The sequence below is a fragment of the Pristiophorus japonicus genome, chromosome 1, assembly GCF_044704955.1.
Source record: "Pristiophorus japonicus isolate sPriJap1 chromosome 1, sPriJap1.hap1, whole genome shotgun sequence".
Lineage (NCBI taxonomy): Eukaryota > Metazoa > Chordata > Chondrichthyes > Pristiophoridae > Pristiophorus > Pristiophorus japonicus.
The window spans coordinates 478,377,987-478,395,812 of NC_091977.1; the positions used below are offsets into that span (position 1 = coordinate 478,377,987).

Consider the following 17,826-nt stretch of genomic DNA (forward strand, 5'->3'; position numbering starts at 1 on the left):
GTTATTATTTCCACATTTTTATTTAAACTGAATTCAAATTCTCAAACTGCCCTTGGTGGGATTTGTACTCCTGTTCTCTGGAATATTAGTCGAATAGCATAACCATTCTGCTGTTCTCATGCCAAGCACTATGGTATGTTTGAGAGACACGATAAGGTATCCAGCACAGAAGGAGGCCATTGGGCCCATTATTCCTGTGCCGGCTCAATGTAGAACTATCCAATTGGTCTTATTCCCCTGCTCTTTCCCCAGTAATTGGTTCTTGCAGATTAATTGAATCACTGGACAGGGAATGAATCTTAAAGACAGCAAATAACTCATTTAATTTGATTCAATTGCTGATTTTCTAATTTTAACAATTTCTAATTATGGTATATATTTAATTTTGTTTAATTATAATTAATCTTTATTATACTGATTTTACTATTGTATACTCGTTATATTATTTACAATATAATTTGAATTTTTTTTTAAGTTTTTTTCGCCTGTGTCTATCTGCGGCGCATTTGGCTGCCACTTCGGACCCGAGCCGTTTACCCCTTTTTACACTTCCTTCTCACGCTTTTTCTCTCTTTCCCTCAATGGTCAATATCTAACGTGTTGTAAAATTGTTGCGAAGCATCATGAGACGTTTTACTACATTAAAGGTGCTATATAAATAATAGTTGTTATTACTGCAAATTTTTCCTTTTCAGGTATAAATCCAATTTCCTTCAGAAAGTTATTATTGAATCTGCTTCCACCATCCTTTCAGGCAGTGCATTCCAGATCACAACAACTCACTGCGTAAAAAACTCTCCTCATCTCCACTCATGTTCTTTTGCCAATTATCTTAAAATCTGTGTCCTCTGGTTACCGACCCTCTTGCCAGTGTAAACAGTTCCCCCTAGCTACTCTTATCAAAACCCTTCATAACTTTAAACAGCTCTTGAATCTCTCCTTAACCTTCTCTGCTCGGAGGAGAATAATCCCAGCTTCTCTAGTCTCTTCAAGTTGCAGTACAAACCCAGATTCTGTCTCGTTCTTTAGGCTAAAACACGTCTGGGTGGGGAGAGCCGAAGTGATCACATGGCATTTATTAAAGCTGTTGATGGCTGGAAGAAAGTGCTACAGGAGCGAGATTCAGAATCTAAGAGGGAGTACCTGGATGAGAACATGCTGTATGCTCCGAGCCTCCGCTTCATTCACGGTAGGTTAGATGATCTGCAGTAACGAGGCTAGCGTTGGAGGAACTGAGCTCGTTGGACTGTGTGCTTCAGCAGGCCCTTTATGGGCTTTCCATTGCTACCTTGTATGCTCTTTTGGAAGACTTTAGAAATTGAAACTGATTAAGCAAGTCCCAGTTGTGATTCTAGACATAGTTTATTATTACAAGAAATGTTGCACCCTTTCCTTGCGTAATCAGTTTCTAAAGTTGGCTAAAGTGATTGGGAAAATAGATTAAAGTGTAGGACGGTTGATGAACAGTGGCGTACATTTAAGGAGATATTTCACAACTCTCAAGAAAAATATATTCCAGTGAGGAGAAAAGGGTGTAAAAGAAAAGATAGCCATCCGTGGCTAACTAAAGAAATAAAGGACGGTATCCAATTAAAAACAAGGGCATACAAAGTAGCCAAAACTAGTGGGAGGACAGAAGATTGGGAAGCTTTTAAAAGCCAGCAAAGAATAACTAAAAAATCATTAACAAAGAGAAGATAAACTATGAAAGTAAACTAGCACGAAATATAAAAACAGTTAGCAAGAGTTTCTATAGGTATATAAAAAGGAAAAGAGTGGCTAAAGTAAATGTTGGTCCCTTAGAGACGAGACCGGGGAATTAGTAATGGGGAACATGGAGATGGCAGAAACTCTGAACAAATATTTTGTATCAGTCTTTACGTAGAGGACACAAGCAATATCCAAACAGCGGATAGTCAAGGGGCTATAAGGGGGGAGGAATTTAACACAATCACAATCACTAAGGAGGTAGTACTCAGTAAGATAATGGGACTAAAGGCAGATAAATCCCCTGGACCTGATGGCTTGCATCCTAGGGCTTAAGAGAAGTAGCGGCAGGAATAGTGGATGCATTGGTTGTAATTTACCAAAATTCGCTGGATTCTGGGGAGGTCCCAACAGATTGGAAAACTGCAAATGTAACGCCCCTATTTAAAAAAGGAGGCAGACAAAAAGCAGGAAACTATAGACCAGTTAGCCTGACATATGTGGTTGGGAAAATGTTGGAGTCCATTATTAAAGAAGCAGTAGCAGGACATTTGGAAAAGCATAATTCGGTCAGGCAGAGTCAGCATGGATTTATGAAGGGGAAGTCATGTTTGACAAATTTGCTGGAATTCTTTGAGGATGTAACGAACAGGGTAGATAAAGGGGAACTAGTAGATGTGTATTTGGACTTCCAGAAGGCATTTGACAAGGTGCCACATAAAAGGTTAGTGCGCAAGATAAAAGTTCACGGGGTTGGGGGTAATATATTAGCATGGATAGAGGATTGGCTAATTAACAGAAAATTGGAATAAATGGTTCATTCTCAGGTTGGCAATCAGTAACTAATGGGGTGCCGCAGGGATCAGTGCTGGAACCCCAACTATTTGCAATCTATATTAACGACTTGGAAGAAAGGACCGAGGAAAGGACTGAGTGTAATGTAGCCAAGTTTGCTGACGATACAAAGATGGGAGGAAAAGCAATATGTGAGGAGGACAAACAAAATCTGTAAAAGGACATAGACAGGCTAAGTGAGTGGGCAAAAATTTGGCAGATGGAGTATAATGTTGGAAAGTGCGAGGTCATGTACTTTGGCAGAAAAAAATCAAAGAGCAAGTTATTATTTAAATGGAGAAAAATTGCAAAGTGCTGCAGTACAGCGGGATCTAGGGCTTGTGCATGAAACACAAAAGGATAGTATGCAGGTACAGCAGGTGATCAGGAAGGCCAATGGAATCTTGGCCTTTATTGCAAAGGGGGTGGAGTATAAAAGCAGGGATGTCTTGCTGCAGTTATACAGGGTATTGATGAGGTCACACCTGGAATACTGCGTTCAGTTTTGGTTTCCATATTTACGAAAAGGATATACTTGCTTTGCAGTTCAGAGAAGGTTCACTAGGTTGATTCCGGAGTTGAGGGGTTGACTTATAAGGAAAGGTTGTGGAGGTTGGGCTGCTACTCATTGGAATTCAGAAGAATGAGAGGTGATCTTATCAAAACGTATAAGATTATGAGGGGGCTTGACAAGGTCAATGCAGAGAAGATGTTTCCATTGATGGGGGAGACTAGAACCAGGGGTCATAATCTTAGAATAAGGGGCCGTCCATTTAAAACTAAGATGAGGGGGAATTTCTTCTCTGAGGGTTGTAAATCTGTGGAATTCGCTGCCTCAGAGAGCTGTGGAAGCTGGGACATTGAATAAATTTAAGACAGAAATAGACAGTTTCTTAACTGATAAGGGATTAAGGGGTTATGGGAAGCGGGCAGGGAAGTGGACCTGAGTCCATGATTGGTTCAGCCATGATCGTATTAAATGGTGGAGCAGACTCGAGGGGCCTTATGGCCTGCTCCTGTTCCTATTTCTTATGTTCTTCCAAAGGTTGTAAACTGCTGACCAGTCCACAGTGCTGCTCGGACCTCATTTGGAGCACTGTGTTCAGTTCTGTGCAGCCCATCTTTGGGTGAAGGTACTGGTCTTGGAGAAAGTCCAATCATTTTTTACCAGGGCTGAAGGGACTGAGCTCTGATGACAGAATGAGTAAAGTTGATGGCAGAGGTGTTTGGTAATCCAGAGCAATGGACACAATAAAATTTGAGCTGAACCGGCTAAAAGGAGATTTGTGTGAATGTGGAATAAAAGGGAGGTATTAAAGGGTGTAGTGTAGAGACAGGAGTATGAGGTTAAAAAGATAAGTTACCACAGCACCCAATAGCTGCCTCTAAGCTGCGTGGCCATGCAGCTGTCTGATGGTCCTGCACAGCCTGAGACCAGTTTTACCAATGAGAAATTTTGCACATACATGTTAAAGGGACCATGCACCCCCAAAAAATTAGGGGGAACATTGGCTGCCTCCCCTTCCAATGTTTAGGATATTTGTAACAATCTATCTTTTATTTTTGTTGTGTCTCTTTATCTCAGTTTTAGTCATCATAACAAGTTTAATTCTGATTTCAATTCTGCAATGTAAATATAGTAATGGTATTTGATTATTTTCAGGATTGAGTCTGCAATTTTCTGAAAATGTTTACAATGCCTTCCTGGTATCAAATCCTTCGGACTGCACACGCTCCTATTCCTTGTGCAACCAGTACAGTGGGGAGGAGGAGCTGATAAAAGGGGTGCTAATGGCTGGCCTGTACCCCAACCTCATCCAGGTGAGAGGGATAAGCTCCATACACTCGGGTTTGTCTTACCCTGACGAGGGTATATTAGTACTTGCATTTGTGCAGCATTTTTAACGTAAAGAAAAAGCATAAAGTTGCATAAGGGAATGGATGCTGAGCCAGGAAGGGAGAGAGTAGGAGGACTGACTGGAACCCAAAGAGATGAGTTTTGAGGAACGTTTAGAGGATGAGAGAAAGGTGAAGAGGTTTCAGGAGGGAATTCTGGATACTACTTGAGTAGCTTGAAGGCTGTGCCTCCAGTGGTGGGTTGAAGAGTGGACAGGGATTTGTAGAATGGAGAGGGTATAGGGCTAGAGGAGAGTAAAGACAGGGTGGGGTGAGGCCATGGAGGAACTTGTGCATAAGGACGAGAGTTTTAAATGTAATGAATTGGGTATGGGAGGTCATGTAGGTCAATGAGGGTGGGAACGAGCAGGATATGTGCGGCACAAGCACAATATTTGACCAAGCTGCGTGTGTGGAGGATTGGGCAGCAAGGAGAGTAATTGAGTAGTGGAGTCTAGAAGTGATGGAAGCAAGTGTAAATGTTTCAGCAACGAAGCGGGCAGTGTTGAGGAGGGGGTAGTGATCAGTCTTGTGATAGAGACGAGACAATGTGGAGTTTGAAACTCGACTTGGGGTTAAAGATTGTGAGGCGTCTGGTTGAGTGTGTTGCTGGGGAGGAGGGTGACAACGGAGCACCGTTAAAAGCTGGGGCTGAAAATGGAGTAGTTTTGGTCCTTCTGATATTGAGCTGGATGAAGTTGTGTCTCATCCAAGCCTTGGACGTGACCATTTTCCATACCTTGGGAGCCTACTATCAGCAAGGGCAGACATCAACGACAAGGTCCAACACTGCCTCCAGTGTGCCAGCGCAGCCTTTGGTCACCTGAGGAAGAGAGTGTTTGAAGACCAGGACCTCTCATCTTGGCACCAAGCTTATGGTCTACAGGGCAGTAGTGATATCCACCCTCCTATATGGCTGAGAGTCGTGGACCATATACAGCCGACACCTCAAATTGCTGGAGAAATACCACCAGCGCTGCCTCGGCAAAATCCTTCGAATCCACTGGGAGGATAGACGCACCGTCAGTGTTCTCGATCGGGCCAACATCGAAGTACTGATCACACTCGACCAGCTCCGTTGGGCGGGCCACATCGTCCGCATGACCAACACGAGAATTCCAAAGCAAGCGCTCTACAGGGAACTCCTACATGGCAAGTGAGCCCCAGGTGGGCAGAGGAAATGTTTCAAGGACACCCTCCTTAATTAAATGCAACATCCCTGCCTGCACCTGGGAATCCCTGGCCCAAATCTGCCTAAGTGGAGGAAAAGCATCTGAGAGAGCGCTGAGCACCTCGAGTCTCATCGCCGAGAGCATGCAGAAAAACCAAGCGCAAACAGCGGAAGGAGTGTGCGGCAAACCAGACTCCCCACCCACCCTTTCCTTCAACGACTGTCTGTCCCACCTGTGACAGAGACTGTAATTCCCGTATTGGACTATTCAGTCACCTGAGAACTCACTTTTTGATTTCGAGGGACTGCCTATGATGATGATTTTAGAAGCAATCTTACAACAGCTTTTAATTACTTTGAGTGTTGGCGTATTTAAGTTCACTGGCCAATAGAACCTCCTCTAATGTCTGAGGTACAGACTGGGAATGTTTGGTTGGTGCTGAGAGTGGCCCTAGGTTATGGAAGAAGGAAATTAGCCAGGGTTTATGCCTCTGATCGCTCTTCAATTACCCTGGATTTGTGGATAGGTTCAGGCTTGGCTGTGATGCCTGGTTTGGGGAGTAGAGAGACTGATGCGGTAGGGATTAGGAGAAACACAGCGTAGATTTATCAGAATTATATTGGGTCTTAAAGTGTTAAATTGTTCGGATGGATGGCTTGTGTTCCCTTGCATTTAGAAGGTTGAGGGCTGATCTAAATTAGTTCTTTAAAATGATAAAGGTATTCGATAGGGTAGATACAGAGAAACTCTTTCCTCTGCTAAGAGAATCCAGAACAAGGGAACATAATTTTAAAATTAGAGCTATATCATTTTTCACCATAGAGGAAATCTGAAATTCCCCAAAAGGCTGTGGATGCTGAGTCAATTGAAATTTTCAAGAGTGAGAACAATAGAATTTTGTTAGATAAGGGAATCCAGGGATATGGATAAAAGACGGTTCAAATGGAGATCAGTCATAATCTAATTGAATGGCAGAACAGGCTTAAGGGGCTGAATGGCCAACTCCTGTTCCTTTGATTTGGACCCCAGGCTGGCTACCCTCTTTAAAAAGGCTGATTCTTTTCCCCCTGTTTATTTTGCAGCTGAGACATGGGAAAGTCACCAAAGAGGGAAAGTTCAAACCCAACAGCCTGGTCTACTGTACTAAGACTGGCCAGGTATTGCTGCACAGATCTACTGTCAACAGGCAAGTTATGATGTGGGTGGGTGGATGCGGTGTGATGATCTTTCATAGCACTGCTCACTGAGTTGGATGCATAGTTTTTCAACAGCATAGGTGTTGCATCATCTAACTTAAGTTATTGAAAAGCTAGTTACATTTCCCCCATTAGCAAAGTGCTCAATTTCAATTGTGCTGAGCGGTGGGACTGGCACTGGTGACCGGCACTGTCCCCCCATCACCACTTGGACAGGTGCGAGAAGGGGGTGAGTGAATGGAATTACATGGCCTGAAAAATAACAAACTCTCTAGCTTTGCTCAGTTCCTGTCGGCTCAAAACAAATGGGTACAGTAGAGGAGTAGTAATGTTATTGAACTGGTAATCCAGAGAACGCAAGTTCAAATCCCACCAAGGCAGATTGAGAATTTGAATTCAGTTTTTTTTTTAAATCTGGTATCAGTAAAAATAACCATGAAGCTGTTAAATTGGTTCACTAATATCCTTTAGGGAAGGAAATCTGGGCCTATAAGTGACTCCGGTCCCACAGCTTCGTGGTTGACTCTTACCTGGCTTCTGACTTAGCCTAGCAAACCACTCCGTTGTATAAACTGCTAGAAAAATACCCACCACCTTCTAAAGGGCAACTCGGGATGGGAAATAAATGCCAGCCTTGCCAGAAATCCTGAGAATTGCCATCGTTCGAGTGAGACAGTTACCTAAAGCTCCATCCATCTGCTGAGAAGGATGTTTGGGGGGGAGGGTTCAGGTGGGTGGAAATGTAAAAAGTCAAAGAGAAAGGAGAAGGCGATAGAGCAGGATAGCAATGGGAGAAATGATAACCAGAGTGTGACAGGAAGGGACAGAATGTATGAAAATAAGAGTGTATCAGAAAGTGGGGTCAAAGCAGGGAAAAATGGTAAAAAAAACTAAATTAGAAGCTCTTTATCTGAATGCATGCAGCATTCGTAACAAGATAGATGAGTTGACGGCACAAGTAGAAATAAATGGGTATGATCTGATAGCCATTACAGAGACGTGGTTGCAAGATAACAAAGGCTGGGAACTGAATATTCTGGGGTATTTGACAATTCGGAAGGATAGACAGAAAGGAAAAGGAGGTGGGGTAGCTCTGTTAATAAAGGATGAGATCAGTGCAGTAGTGAGATGATGTTGGCTCAGAAGATCAAGATATAGAATCATTTTGGGTGGAGATAAGAACTAATAAGGGGAAGAAGTCACTGGTAGGAGTATTCTATAGGCCCCCTAACAGTAGCTCCGCTGTTGGACAGAGTATAAATCAAGAAAAATGGAGGAGTGTAAGAAAGATACGGTAATAATCATCGGCGATTTTAATCTTCATATTGATTGGACAAATCAAATTGGTCACGGTAGCCTTGAGGAAGAGCTCACAGTGTGTATCCAGGATGGTTTCCTTTAACAGTACATTGTGGAACCAACCAGGGAGCAGGCTCTCTTAGATCTGATACTGTGTAATGAGACCGGATTAATAAATGATCTCCTAGTAAAGGATCCTCTAGGAAACAGTGATCATAGCATGGTTCAATTTCAAATTCAGTTGGAGGGTGAGAAATTTGGATCTCAAACCAGTGTCCTGATCTTAAATAAAGGCGATTACAAAGGTATGAAGGCAGGGTTGTCTAAAGTGGACTTGGAAAATAGATTAATGTGTAAGACTGTTGTAAAGGAGTGGCAGACATTTAAGGAGATATTTCATAACAAAAATACATTCCAGTGAGAAGGAAATACTTTAAGAGAAGGGAGAACCATCCGTGGCTAATTAAGGAAGTAAAGGATGGTATCAAATTGAAAACAATGGCATACAATGCTGCTAAGATTAATGGGAGGACAGAGGATTGGGAAATTTTAAAAAATCAGCAACGGTTGACTTAAAAAAATAAGAGAGAGAAGATGGATTATGAGAGTTAACTTAAAAGCAGCAAGAGATTCTACAGGTATATAAAAAGTAAACGTTGGTCTCAGTGGATGAAAGTGGGGAATTAATAATGGGGAGCAGGGAAATGGCAGGGGCTTTGAACAAATATTTTCTATCGGTCTTCTCGGTAGAAGACACTAAAAACATCCCAATAATAGATCATCAAGGGGTTATAAGGAGGGGAGAAACTTAAAACAATCATTATCATTAAAGATAAAGTACTCGGTAAAATAATGGAATTAAAGTTGGACAAGTCCCATGGACCTGATGGCCTGCATCCTAGGGTCTTAAAAGATGTGGCTGCAAAGATAGTGGGTGCATTGGTTGCAATCTACCAAAATTTCATGAAAATTGCATTCTGGAGAGGTCTCAGCGAATTGGAAAACCGCAAATGTAACGCCCTTATTTAAAAATGGAGGGAGACAGAAAGCGGGTAACTATAGCCTAACATCTGTCGTTGGGAAAATGCTGGAGTCCATTATTAGGGAAGCAGTAGCAGGACATTTGGAAAAGCATAATACAGTCAAGCAGCATCAGCATGGTTTTATGAACGGGAAATCATGTTTGACAAATTTGCTGGAGTTCTTTGAGGACGTAACGAGCAGGGTGGATAAGGGGAACCAGTGGATGTGGTGTATTTGGATTTCTAGAAGGCATTCGATAAGGTGCCACATAAAATGTTACTGCATAAGATAAGAGCTCACGGGCTTGGGAGTGATATATTAGCATGGATAGAGGATTGGCTAACAGAAAACAGAGAGTCGGGATAAATGGGTCATTTTCCGGTTGGCAAATGATAACTAATGGGGTGCCACAGAGATTGGTGCTAGCTGGGGCCTCAACTGTTTACAATCTATATTAATGACTTGGATGAAGGGACCGAGTATAATGTAGCCAAGTTTGCTGATGATACAAAGATGGGTAGGAAAGCAAGTTGTGAGGAGGACAAAAAGGGGGAGAAATTGACCAGCCTTGCACACGTTTTTCCGATTTTTTTGCTGGGAAAACATACTCCCCTAAATTGGCCAAAGTTACAGACTGGCGGTTTTGAAATATTGCCGAAAAGCGGATCGACGACATGCAACACCAAAAAAAAATGACCACTTAAAATTGGCCATTCGGCGCACCCATATTCAGGGTGGAAAAATAACGCCAAGAAAAGCCTGCGTTGAAGCCCCAGAAACAACGGCAGGTTCATGAAGACCTACAAAAAAGGTAAGTTGAAGTTTTTATTTTTTTGATTCTTTTTCAGCTATTAAGTGTATAGTGAATGTTTTCAGATTTTTTTATTTTTGCAATTTTTTTTGTGTTTTCTCCACTCCCAGGGCCTGTATTTTTGGCGGTGGTAGGCTTCTGGCTAAAGTTGGCGAGGACTGTGGTTTCCACTGCGAATCCTCGTGCAACGCCGATTTTTACCGTCTGGTGCATTTTTTTTGCCAATTTTATCCCCTTAAAAAATGGCGACGATCTTAGTGGTATTTTTTCAAAAAAATTACCTGAAAAAAACTATATTGCCAAAAACTGCATTTCTAGCCTATTGAATCTGCAAAGGGATATTGACAGGCTAAGTGAGTGGGCAATCATTTGGCAGATGGGGTATAATGTGTGAGGTTATCCACTTTAGCAGGAAAAATTAAAAAAAGTAAATTATTATTTAAATAGAGAGTACAAAAATGCTGCGGTGCAGAGGGACCTGTTTGAAACACAAAAAGTTAGTATGCAGGTACAGCAAGTAATCAGGAAGGCAAATGGAATGTTGGCCTTTATTACAAGAGGGATGGAGTATAAAAGCAGAGAAGTCCTGCCACAACTGTACAGGGGATTAGTGAGACCACAACTGTTGTACAGTTTTTATCTCATTATTTAAGAGGGAAGTACTTGCATTGAAGGCAGTTCAGAGAAGGTTCACGAAGTTGATTCCTGAGATGAAGGGGTTGTCATATGAAGAAAGGTTGAGCAGGTTGGGCCTATACTCGTCAGAGTTTAAAAGGGGGACAAGGTAGTTGCAGAGAGTCTCGGCAAGTCAGGCAGCATCTGTGGAGAGGAAGCAGAGTTAATGTTTTGCGTCGATGACCCTTCGTCAGAACCTTCGGGTCATCGACCCAAAACGTTAACTCTGCTTCCTCTCCACAAAGAAACATAGAAAATAGGTGCAGGAGTAGGCCATTTGGCCTTTCGAGCCTGCACCACCATTCAATATGATCATGACTGATCATTCACCTCAGTACCCCTTTCCCGCTTTCTCTCCATATCCCTTGATCCCTTTAGCCGTAAGGGCCATATCTAACTCCCTCTTGAATATATCCAATGAACTGGCATCAACCACTCTCTGCAGCAGGGAATTCCACAGGTTAACAACTCTCTAAATGAAGAAGTTCCTCCTCATCTCAGTCCTAAATAGCCTTCCCCTTATTCTAAGACTGTGTCCACTGGTTCTGGACTTCCCCAACATCGGGAACATTCTTCCCGCATCTAACCTGTCCCGTCCCATCAGAATCTTATACGTTTCTATGAGATCCCCTCTCATCCTTCTAAACTCCAGTGTATAAAGGCCCAGTTGATACAGTCTCTCCTCATATGACAGTCCAGCCATCTATGGAATCAGTCTGGTGAACCTTCGCTGCACTCCCACAATAGCAAGAACGTCCTTCCTCAGATTAGGAGACCAAAACTGAACACAATATTCCAGGTGAGGCCTCACCAAGGCCCTGTACAATTGCAGTAAGACCTCCCTGCTCCTATACTCAAATCCCCTAGCTATGAAGGCCAACATGCCATTTGCCTTCTTCACCACCTGCATGCCAACTTTCAATTACTGATGAACCATGACACCCAGATCTCATTGCACCTCCCCTTTTCCTAATTTGACACCATTCAGATAATACTCTGCCCTCGTGTTTCTGCCTCACATTTATCCACATTATACTGCATCTGCCATGCATTTGCCCACTCACCCAACCTGTCCAAATCACCCTGCAGCCTCTTAGCATCCTCCTCACCAGCTCACACCACCACCCAGTTTAGTGTCATCTGCAAACTTGGAGATATTACACTCAATTCCTTCATCCAAATCATTAATGTATAATGTAAAGAGCTGGGGTCCCAGCACTGAGCCCTGTGGCACTCCAATAGTCACTGCCTCCCATTCCGAAAAGGACCCGTTTATCCTGACTCTCTGCTTCCTGTCTGCCATCCAATTCTCTATCCCTGCCAGTACATTACCCTCAATACCATGTGCTTTGATTTTGCACACCGATCTCTAATGTGGGACCTTGTCAAATGTCTTTTGAAGTCCAAATACACCTTGTCCACTCTACTAGTTACATCCTCAAAAAATTTCAGAAGAATTGTCAAGCATGATTTCCCTTTCACACATCCATGCTGACTTGGACCGATCCTGTCACTGCTCTTCAAATGCGCTGTTATTTTATCCTTAATAATTGATTCCAATATTTTCCCCATTCTGATGTCAGACTAACCGGTCTATAATTACCTGTTTTCTCTCTCCCTCCCTTTTTAAAAAGGTGTGTTACATTTGCTACCCTCCAATCCATAGGAACTGATCCAGAGTCGATAGACTGTTGGAAAATGATCACCAATGCATCCACTATTTCTAGGGCCACCTCCTTAAGTACTCTGGGATGCAGACAATCAGGCCCCAGGGATTTATTGGCTTTCAATCCCATCAATTTCCCCAACACAATTTCCCACCTAATAAGGCTATCCGTCAGTTCCTCCTTCTCACTCGACCCTCGGTCCCCTAGTACATCTGACAGGTCATTTGTGTCTTCCTTCGTGAAGACAGAACCAAAGTATTTGTTCAATTCGTCTGCCATTTCTTTGTTCCCCATTATTAATTCACCTGAGTCCGACTGCAAGGGACCTATGTTTGTCTTCACTAATCTTTTTCTCTTCACATATCTATAGAAGCTTTTGCAGTCAGTTTTTATGTTCCCGGCAAGCTTCCTCTCGTACTCTATTTTCCCCTTCCTAATTAAACCCTTTGACCTCCTCTGCTGAAATCTAAATTTCTCCCAGTCCTCTGGTTTGCTGCTTTCTCTGGCCAATTTATATGTCTCTTCCTTGGATCTAAAACTATCCTTAATTTCCCTTGTTAGCCACGGATGCTGCCTAGCCTGCTGAGATTTCCAGCATTTTCTGTTTTTATTCCAGATACCAGCATTGGCAATATTTTGGTTTTGTAGTTGCAGAGAGAATGTTTCCACTTGTGGGGGAATCTAAAACTAGGGGGCATAGTTTACGAATAATGTGTCGCCTATTTAGAACTAAGATGAGGAGGAATTTCTTCTCTCAGAGGGTCGTAAATCTGTGGAATTCTCTGCCCCAGAGAGCTGTGGAGGCTGGGTCATTGAATATATTTAAGGTGCAGATAGACAGATTTTTGAACGATAAGGGAATGAAGGGTTATGAGGAGCGGGCAGGGAAGTGGAGCTGAACCCAAGATTAGAGCAGCCATGATCTTATTGAATGGCGGAGCTGGCTCGGTGGGCCAAACATCCTATTCCTGCTCCTATTGCTTATGTTCTTATGTTAAAGATCCACTATCACGATTCAAAGTGGAGCAGGGAGATCCCAGAGCCCCATCCCAATGGCGGGAACTGCTGGAAACTGTACTTCGTCCCTCTGTGCTAACGCAGTTTGTAATCCACTCTCAGGAACGAGGAATCTTTTAAGAGCCGCTGGTTGACCTACTTCACAGCTGTGAAATCCAATGGGAATGTCTTTGTCCGTGACTCCTCCATGGTCCATCCATTGGCTCTGTTGATGCTCCTAGACTGTGACATCCATATAAAAGGTAAGTGCCGCGATGGACCCTTTTAACTGATTTTGGTAAAAGTAACACAGGATGCAGCTGGGAGACTGCCAGGCTGCTCGCTGGTGGATACAGCTGATTCTATCAGACATGGACCTGCTGTGGTTTTAAAGGCCAAAACTTGGCATTCGATAAGCTGCCACCTAAAAGCTTACTGCAGAAAAAGAAGTTCTTGGGGTTGGGGGTAATATATTAGCATGGGTAGAGGATTTGCTAACAGAAAACAGAGAGTCGGGATAAATGGGTCATTTTCCGGTTGGCAAACGGTAACGAGTGGGGTGCCGCAGGGATCGGTGCTGGGGCCTCAACTATTTACAATCTATATTAATGACTTGGATGAAGGGACCGAGTGTAATATAGCCAAATTTGCTGATAATACAAAGTTGGGTGGGAAAGCAAATTGTGAGGAGGACACAAAACATCTACAGTGACAATAGACAGGCTAAGTGAGTGGGCAAAAATTTGGCAGATGGAGTATAATGTTTGGAAATGTGAGGTTATCCACTTCGGCAGAAAAAATAGAAAAGCAAATTATAATTTAAATGGAGAAAAATTACAAAGTGCTGCAGTACAGAGGGACCTGGGGGTCCTTGTGCATGAAGCACAAAAAGTTGTATGCAGATACAGCAAGTAATCAGGAAGGCAAATGGAATATTGGCCTTTATTGCAAGGGAGATAAAGTATAAAAGCAGAGAAATCCTGGTACAATTGTATAGGGTATTGGTGAGGCCACACCTAGAGTACTGCGTACAGTTTTGGTCTCCGTATTTAAGGAAGGATATATTTGCATTGGAGGTTGTTCAGAGAAGGTTCACTAGGTTGATTCCGGAGAAGAGGGGATTGACCTATGAGGATAGGTTGGGCCTATATACATTGGAGTTCAGAAGAATGAGAGGTGATCGTATCGAAACTTATAAGATAATGCGCCCAAATTTCCCCAGGAGTTGCTCCGTTTTTTTTGGAGCAGCTTGATTTTTCTGGAGTATCTTTTTAGTTGCAATTCTGGCCATTTAATTTGCGCCAGTGTAAGTGAGTTGGTTAGGTTTTTTTTAGTTTAGTTTTTTTTTCAAAAGGGGACGTTCCCAGCCACTTACGCCTGTTTTGGCCATTTAAGCAAGTTTGGCCAGCAAATAGCTGCTCCAAACTAACTTAGGCCAGCGTATGACGCACAGAAAAACCTTACCTAGAGTTAAGGAATCGGCGCAAGTAACTACATTTAAAGGACCACCAAGAACCAAACAAAACACAAAAAGTGATAAGCATTCAATAAAAAATAAAGAACTGAAGTAAATAATTAAATTAACAAATAAAGAACTGAAGTAAATCCTACCTTCAACTAAACTCGGCAGCGGCTGGCCTTGTGGGAGTCCCTTCGACCTGGGATAAGTGCGGGAGAACGTGGCATCTGAATGGGGAGGGAGGGAGAAGGCTCAACGCGGCAGGCTGGGGGTGGTGGGTGGTGAACGCGACTTCTTAGCGTGGCGGGGAGGAGGAGAGGGCGGAGGGAGGATTTTTTGAGAGAGAGGCACACACACACGCTCGGCCCGGGATAGGGACGGCGAGCATCGGCCCATCCCACACAGCCTGCATCTCACACACTCAGATTCTGGGGGCTAGGAGCTACTGCGCATGCGCACACACTCTAGCGTGCATGTGCAGAGGTCAGCGCCGGGACCTGGCTCCGCCCCCGAATCCCGTTGCCACGCTACGTCACCATGGAGGAGAGGCTGGGGTGCGGCCAAACTCGGTCCGAAGATTTTTGGCGCCCTTGGAGTTCTACAAAAGCGGCGCATCTCTGGTGAGTCAGGAATCTGTACTGGCCAAATTTGGGCCCCTAGTCTCAGTATAAGGGGCCGCCCATTTAAAACTGAGATGAGGAGGAATTTGTCCTCGGAGGGTTGTATATCTATGGAATTCTCTGCCCCAGAGAGCTGTGGAGGCTGGGTCATTGAATATACTTAAGGTGCAGATAATAGATTTTTGAACAATAAGGGAATAAAGAGTTATGGGGAGTGGGCAGGGATGTGGAGCTGAGTCCATGATCAGATTAGCCATGATCTTTTTGAATGGCGGAGCAGGCTCGAGGGGCCAGGTGGCCTACTCCTGTTCCTATTTCTTATATTCTTATGGATGAGGTATTGGAGAGCTTTCTGCACACGGAAACATCCCAGTACAAGTCGCAGCCTTCAGGAGAAAGTGGGTGGAAAATATACCTGTGGTCTCTGTGCTGAGAGAGAATAAGTGATTGGGCCAGGGTGCTCGGCCGCAAGAAGATTGCTCTCATGTTTTTAAATCCCCTCATACATTTTAAGTCATTTACCCGACGTTTTACTTACGGAAGTCTGCCGACCCGAAGCCCAGTAGTGGGCCTGCTGATTGGGCAACAGCGACAGATGTTGTGGCCATTGATTTTCTTTGCTGTACAGCTGGTCAAAAATAATCTACAACCAGAGCCTGCTGTCACTCCTCAATGACCTGTTGAGGTAACTGCAAACGGACTAACAGAAATTGAAACTAGCTAACAGCACATCAGCCTTTAGAAAGGGGATAGGGATAGCTCAAAGAAACTACAGCATAACCTCTGGTGTGGGGATACACAGATAAACACAGACATGTATGGGATGGAAAGGGAGTTGGCATAGATTTATGGGAGGGATGTATTGCCAAGCAAATTTGCTGGAGTTCTTTGAAGAACTGACAGTCCATGTTAACAATGGATATTCTGTGGATGTGATACATTTAAATGTCTGGACTGCATTTTAACCATGACACAGGCAGTTAAGTCTGGATTAGGAAGCAAGCTTCTGAGGTGGATTGAAAATTGGCCAGAGCGGAGAAAGCAAAGAGTGACTCTGAATTGGAGCAGCATCAGCATAGCAAGGGGGTCAGTAGCCGGAAATTCCTTTCCAATTCCTGAAGGTGATCAAGCAAGGGTCCATCCCGTAGGACTGACTCCAGATTCCCAGTTAGGCCACAGACATACATGGGATTGAAAGTGTACCAGCACCCCACCGTTTTGGAACCGGTCTGTGCGGAGCTAGATGCAACAGCTGTAAAAAGTCTCAATGGATTCTGACCTTCCGAATACAGCCTGTGTTTGGAGAGAGCAGTCTGAGCTGTAATAGGTACTGGTATCAGGGAGCTCTTAACACAGTGATCACAGGGAATAGACTCCAGGACAAAACCTTTGGGATCTTTTAAGAAACAATTGGAAGCTGCAACGGGAGGACATTAGGGTCATTCTAGATAGATGAACTAAGATGGGCCGAGTGGCCTCCCTGGCATTTACAGATTATACTGATGAGGGGACCAAGTTGAGATGATGAATTTAACAGAGAAACTTACTGTACAACACAAACATGTTTTGGCTTTGTTAGTTATTGGCAAACACTGCAGCCTGGAGGATAAATCTCTAGTGTTTACTCCTTTGTAAATAGGCCTGAGGTTCTGCAGTTCTTTTGTTTAAATTTATCCTCAATTCTTTTTTCAGAGGATGGTGACTCTGTGTTGCTGACTCTGGCCGACTCTCGCCTCTTGCGGATCGAGCTGGACTCGAAGCCTGCCTACCTGCTGTGCAGCTTCCGCACAGCAGTGCACAAGATGGTGGAAAACTGCCTGCGTCATGAGCTCCCTGAAATTTCCTCTGAGCTGCGCAAGGAGCATGGCGAAGTGCTGTCATTGCTTATGGAGCTCTTGAACTGTTGGCCGACAGAGTGAAAGGTTCACCAGGAGAAAGGGAGGTGGGCGGGCGAGTTTGTATTGTATTCTGTATCAGAATTTCCTGACACAATGTACAAAAAAAAATATAGCTGCTGTATTTAATGCTTTGAGAGCTTAAAAATGCCCTCACCTCTGCAAAATTACTATCATCTCATATATAACTGATGTTTATATTGGAAAGTGTGTAAAACTGTAATTGGAATAAACCTGATCGAGGGCCCAAAAAAGTGGGGGAAATATGTTTCTGTATGGACAGTACTGTCAGATTGCCATGATTTAACATTTATTTAAAAAATACTTTTGTCAACATGTTTGTGATTGTCCTTTTTTTAAAAAAAAAAATTGTTTCTCCATGAGCTGTGGCTCAATGGTAGCACTCTTTCCAAGGGTTCAAGCCACACTCTAGCATAGCATTTGAGCACTATTTGATGGTCTCCTGGCCAACATTCCTCCCTCAATCACCACCACCAAAGAAAATAACTGAACATTCATCTCATTGCTTTGTGTGCAGCTTGCTGTGCTTAATTTGGCTGCTTAAAAACAAGTGAC

General features: G+C 43.4%; 1 protein-coding gene across 1 annotated transcript in view; it reads left to right on the forward strand.

Moving 5' to 3' along the window:
• Nucleotides 1-17,569, forward strand: part of dhx30 (DEAH (Asp-Glu-Ala-His) box helicase 30) — a 74,809-nt gene extending 57,240 nt beyond the window's left edge. The window contains exons 14-18 of the mRNA XM_070887698.1: nt 1,030-1,189; nt 4,205-4,362; nt 6,692-6,795; nt 13,400-13,539; nt 17,048-17,569. Coding sequence (XP_070743799.1) covers nt 1,030-1,189; nt 4,205-4,362; nt 6,692-6,795; nt 13,400-13,539; nt 17,048-17,274 — 789 coding nt within the window. The 3' untranslated portion in view covers nt 17,275-17,569. The remainder of the gene's footprint in view (nt 1-1,029; nt 1,190-4,204; nt 4,363-6,691; nt 6,796-13,399; nt 13,540-17,047) is intronic.
• The last annotated feature ends 257 nt before the right edge of the window (nt 17,570-17,826 follow it).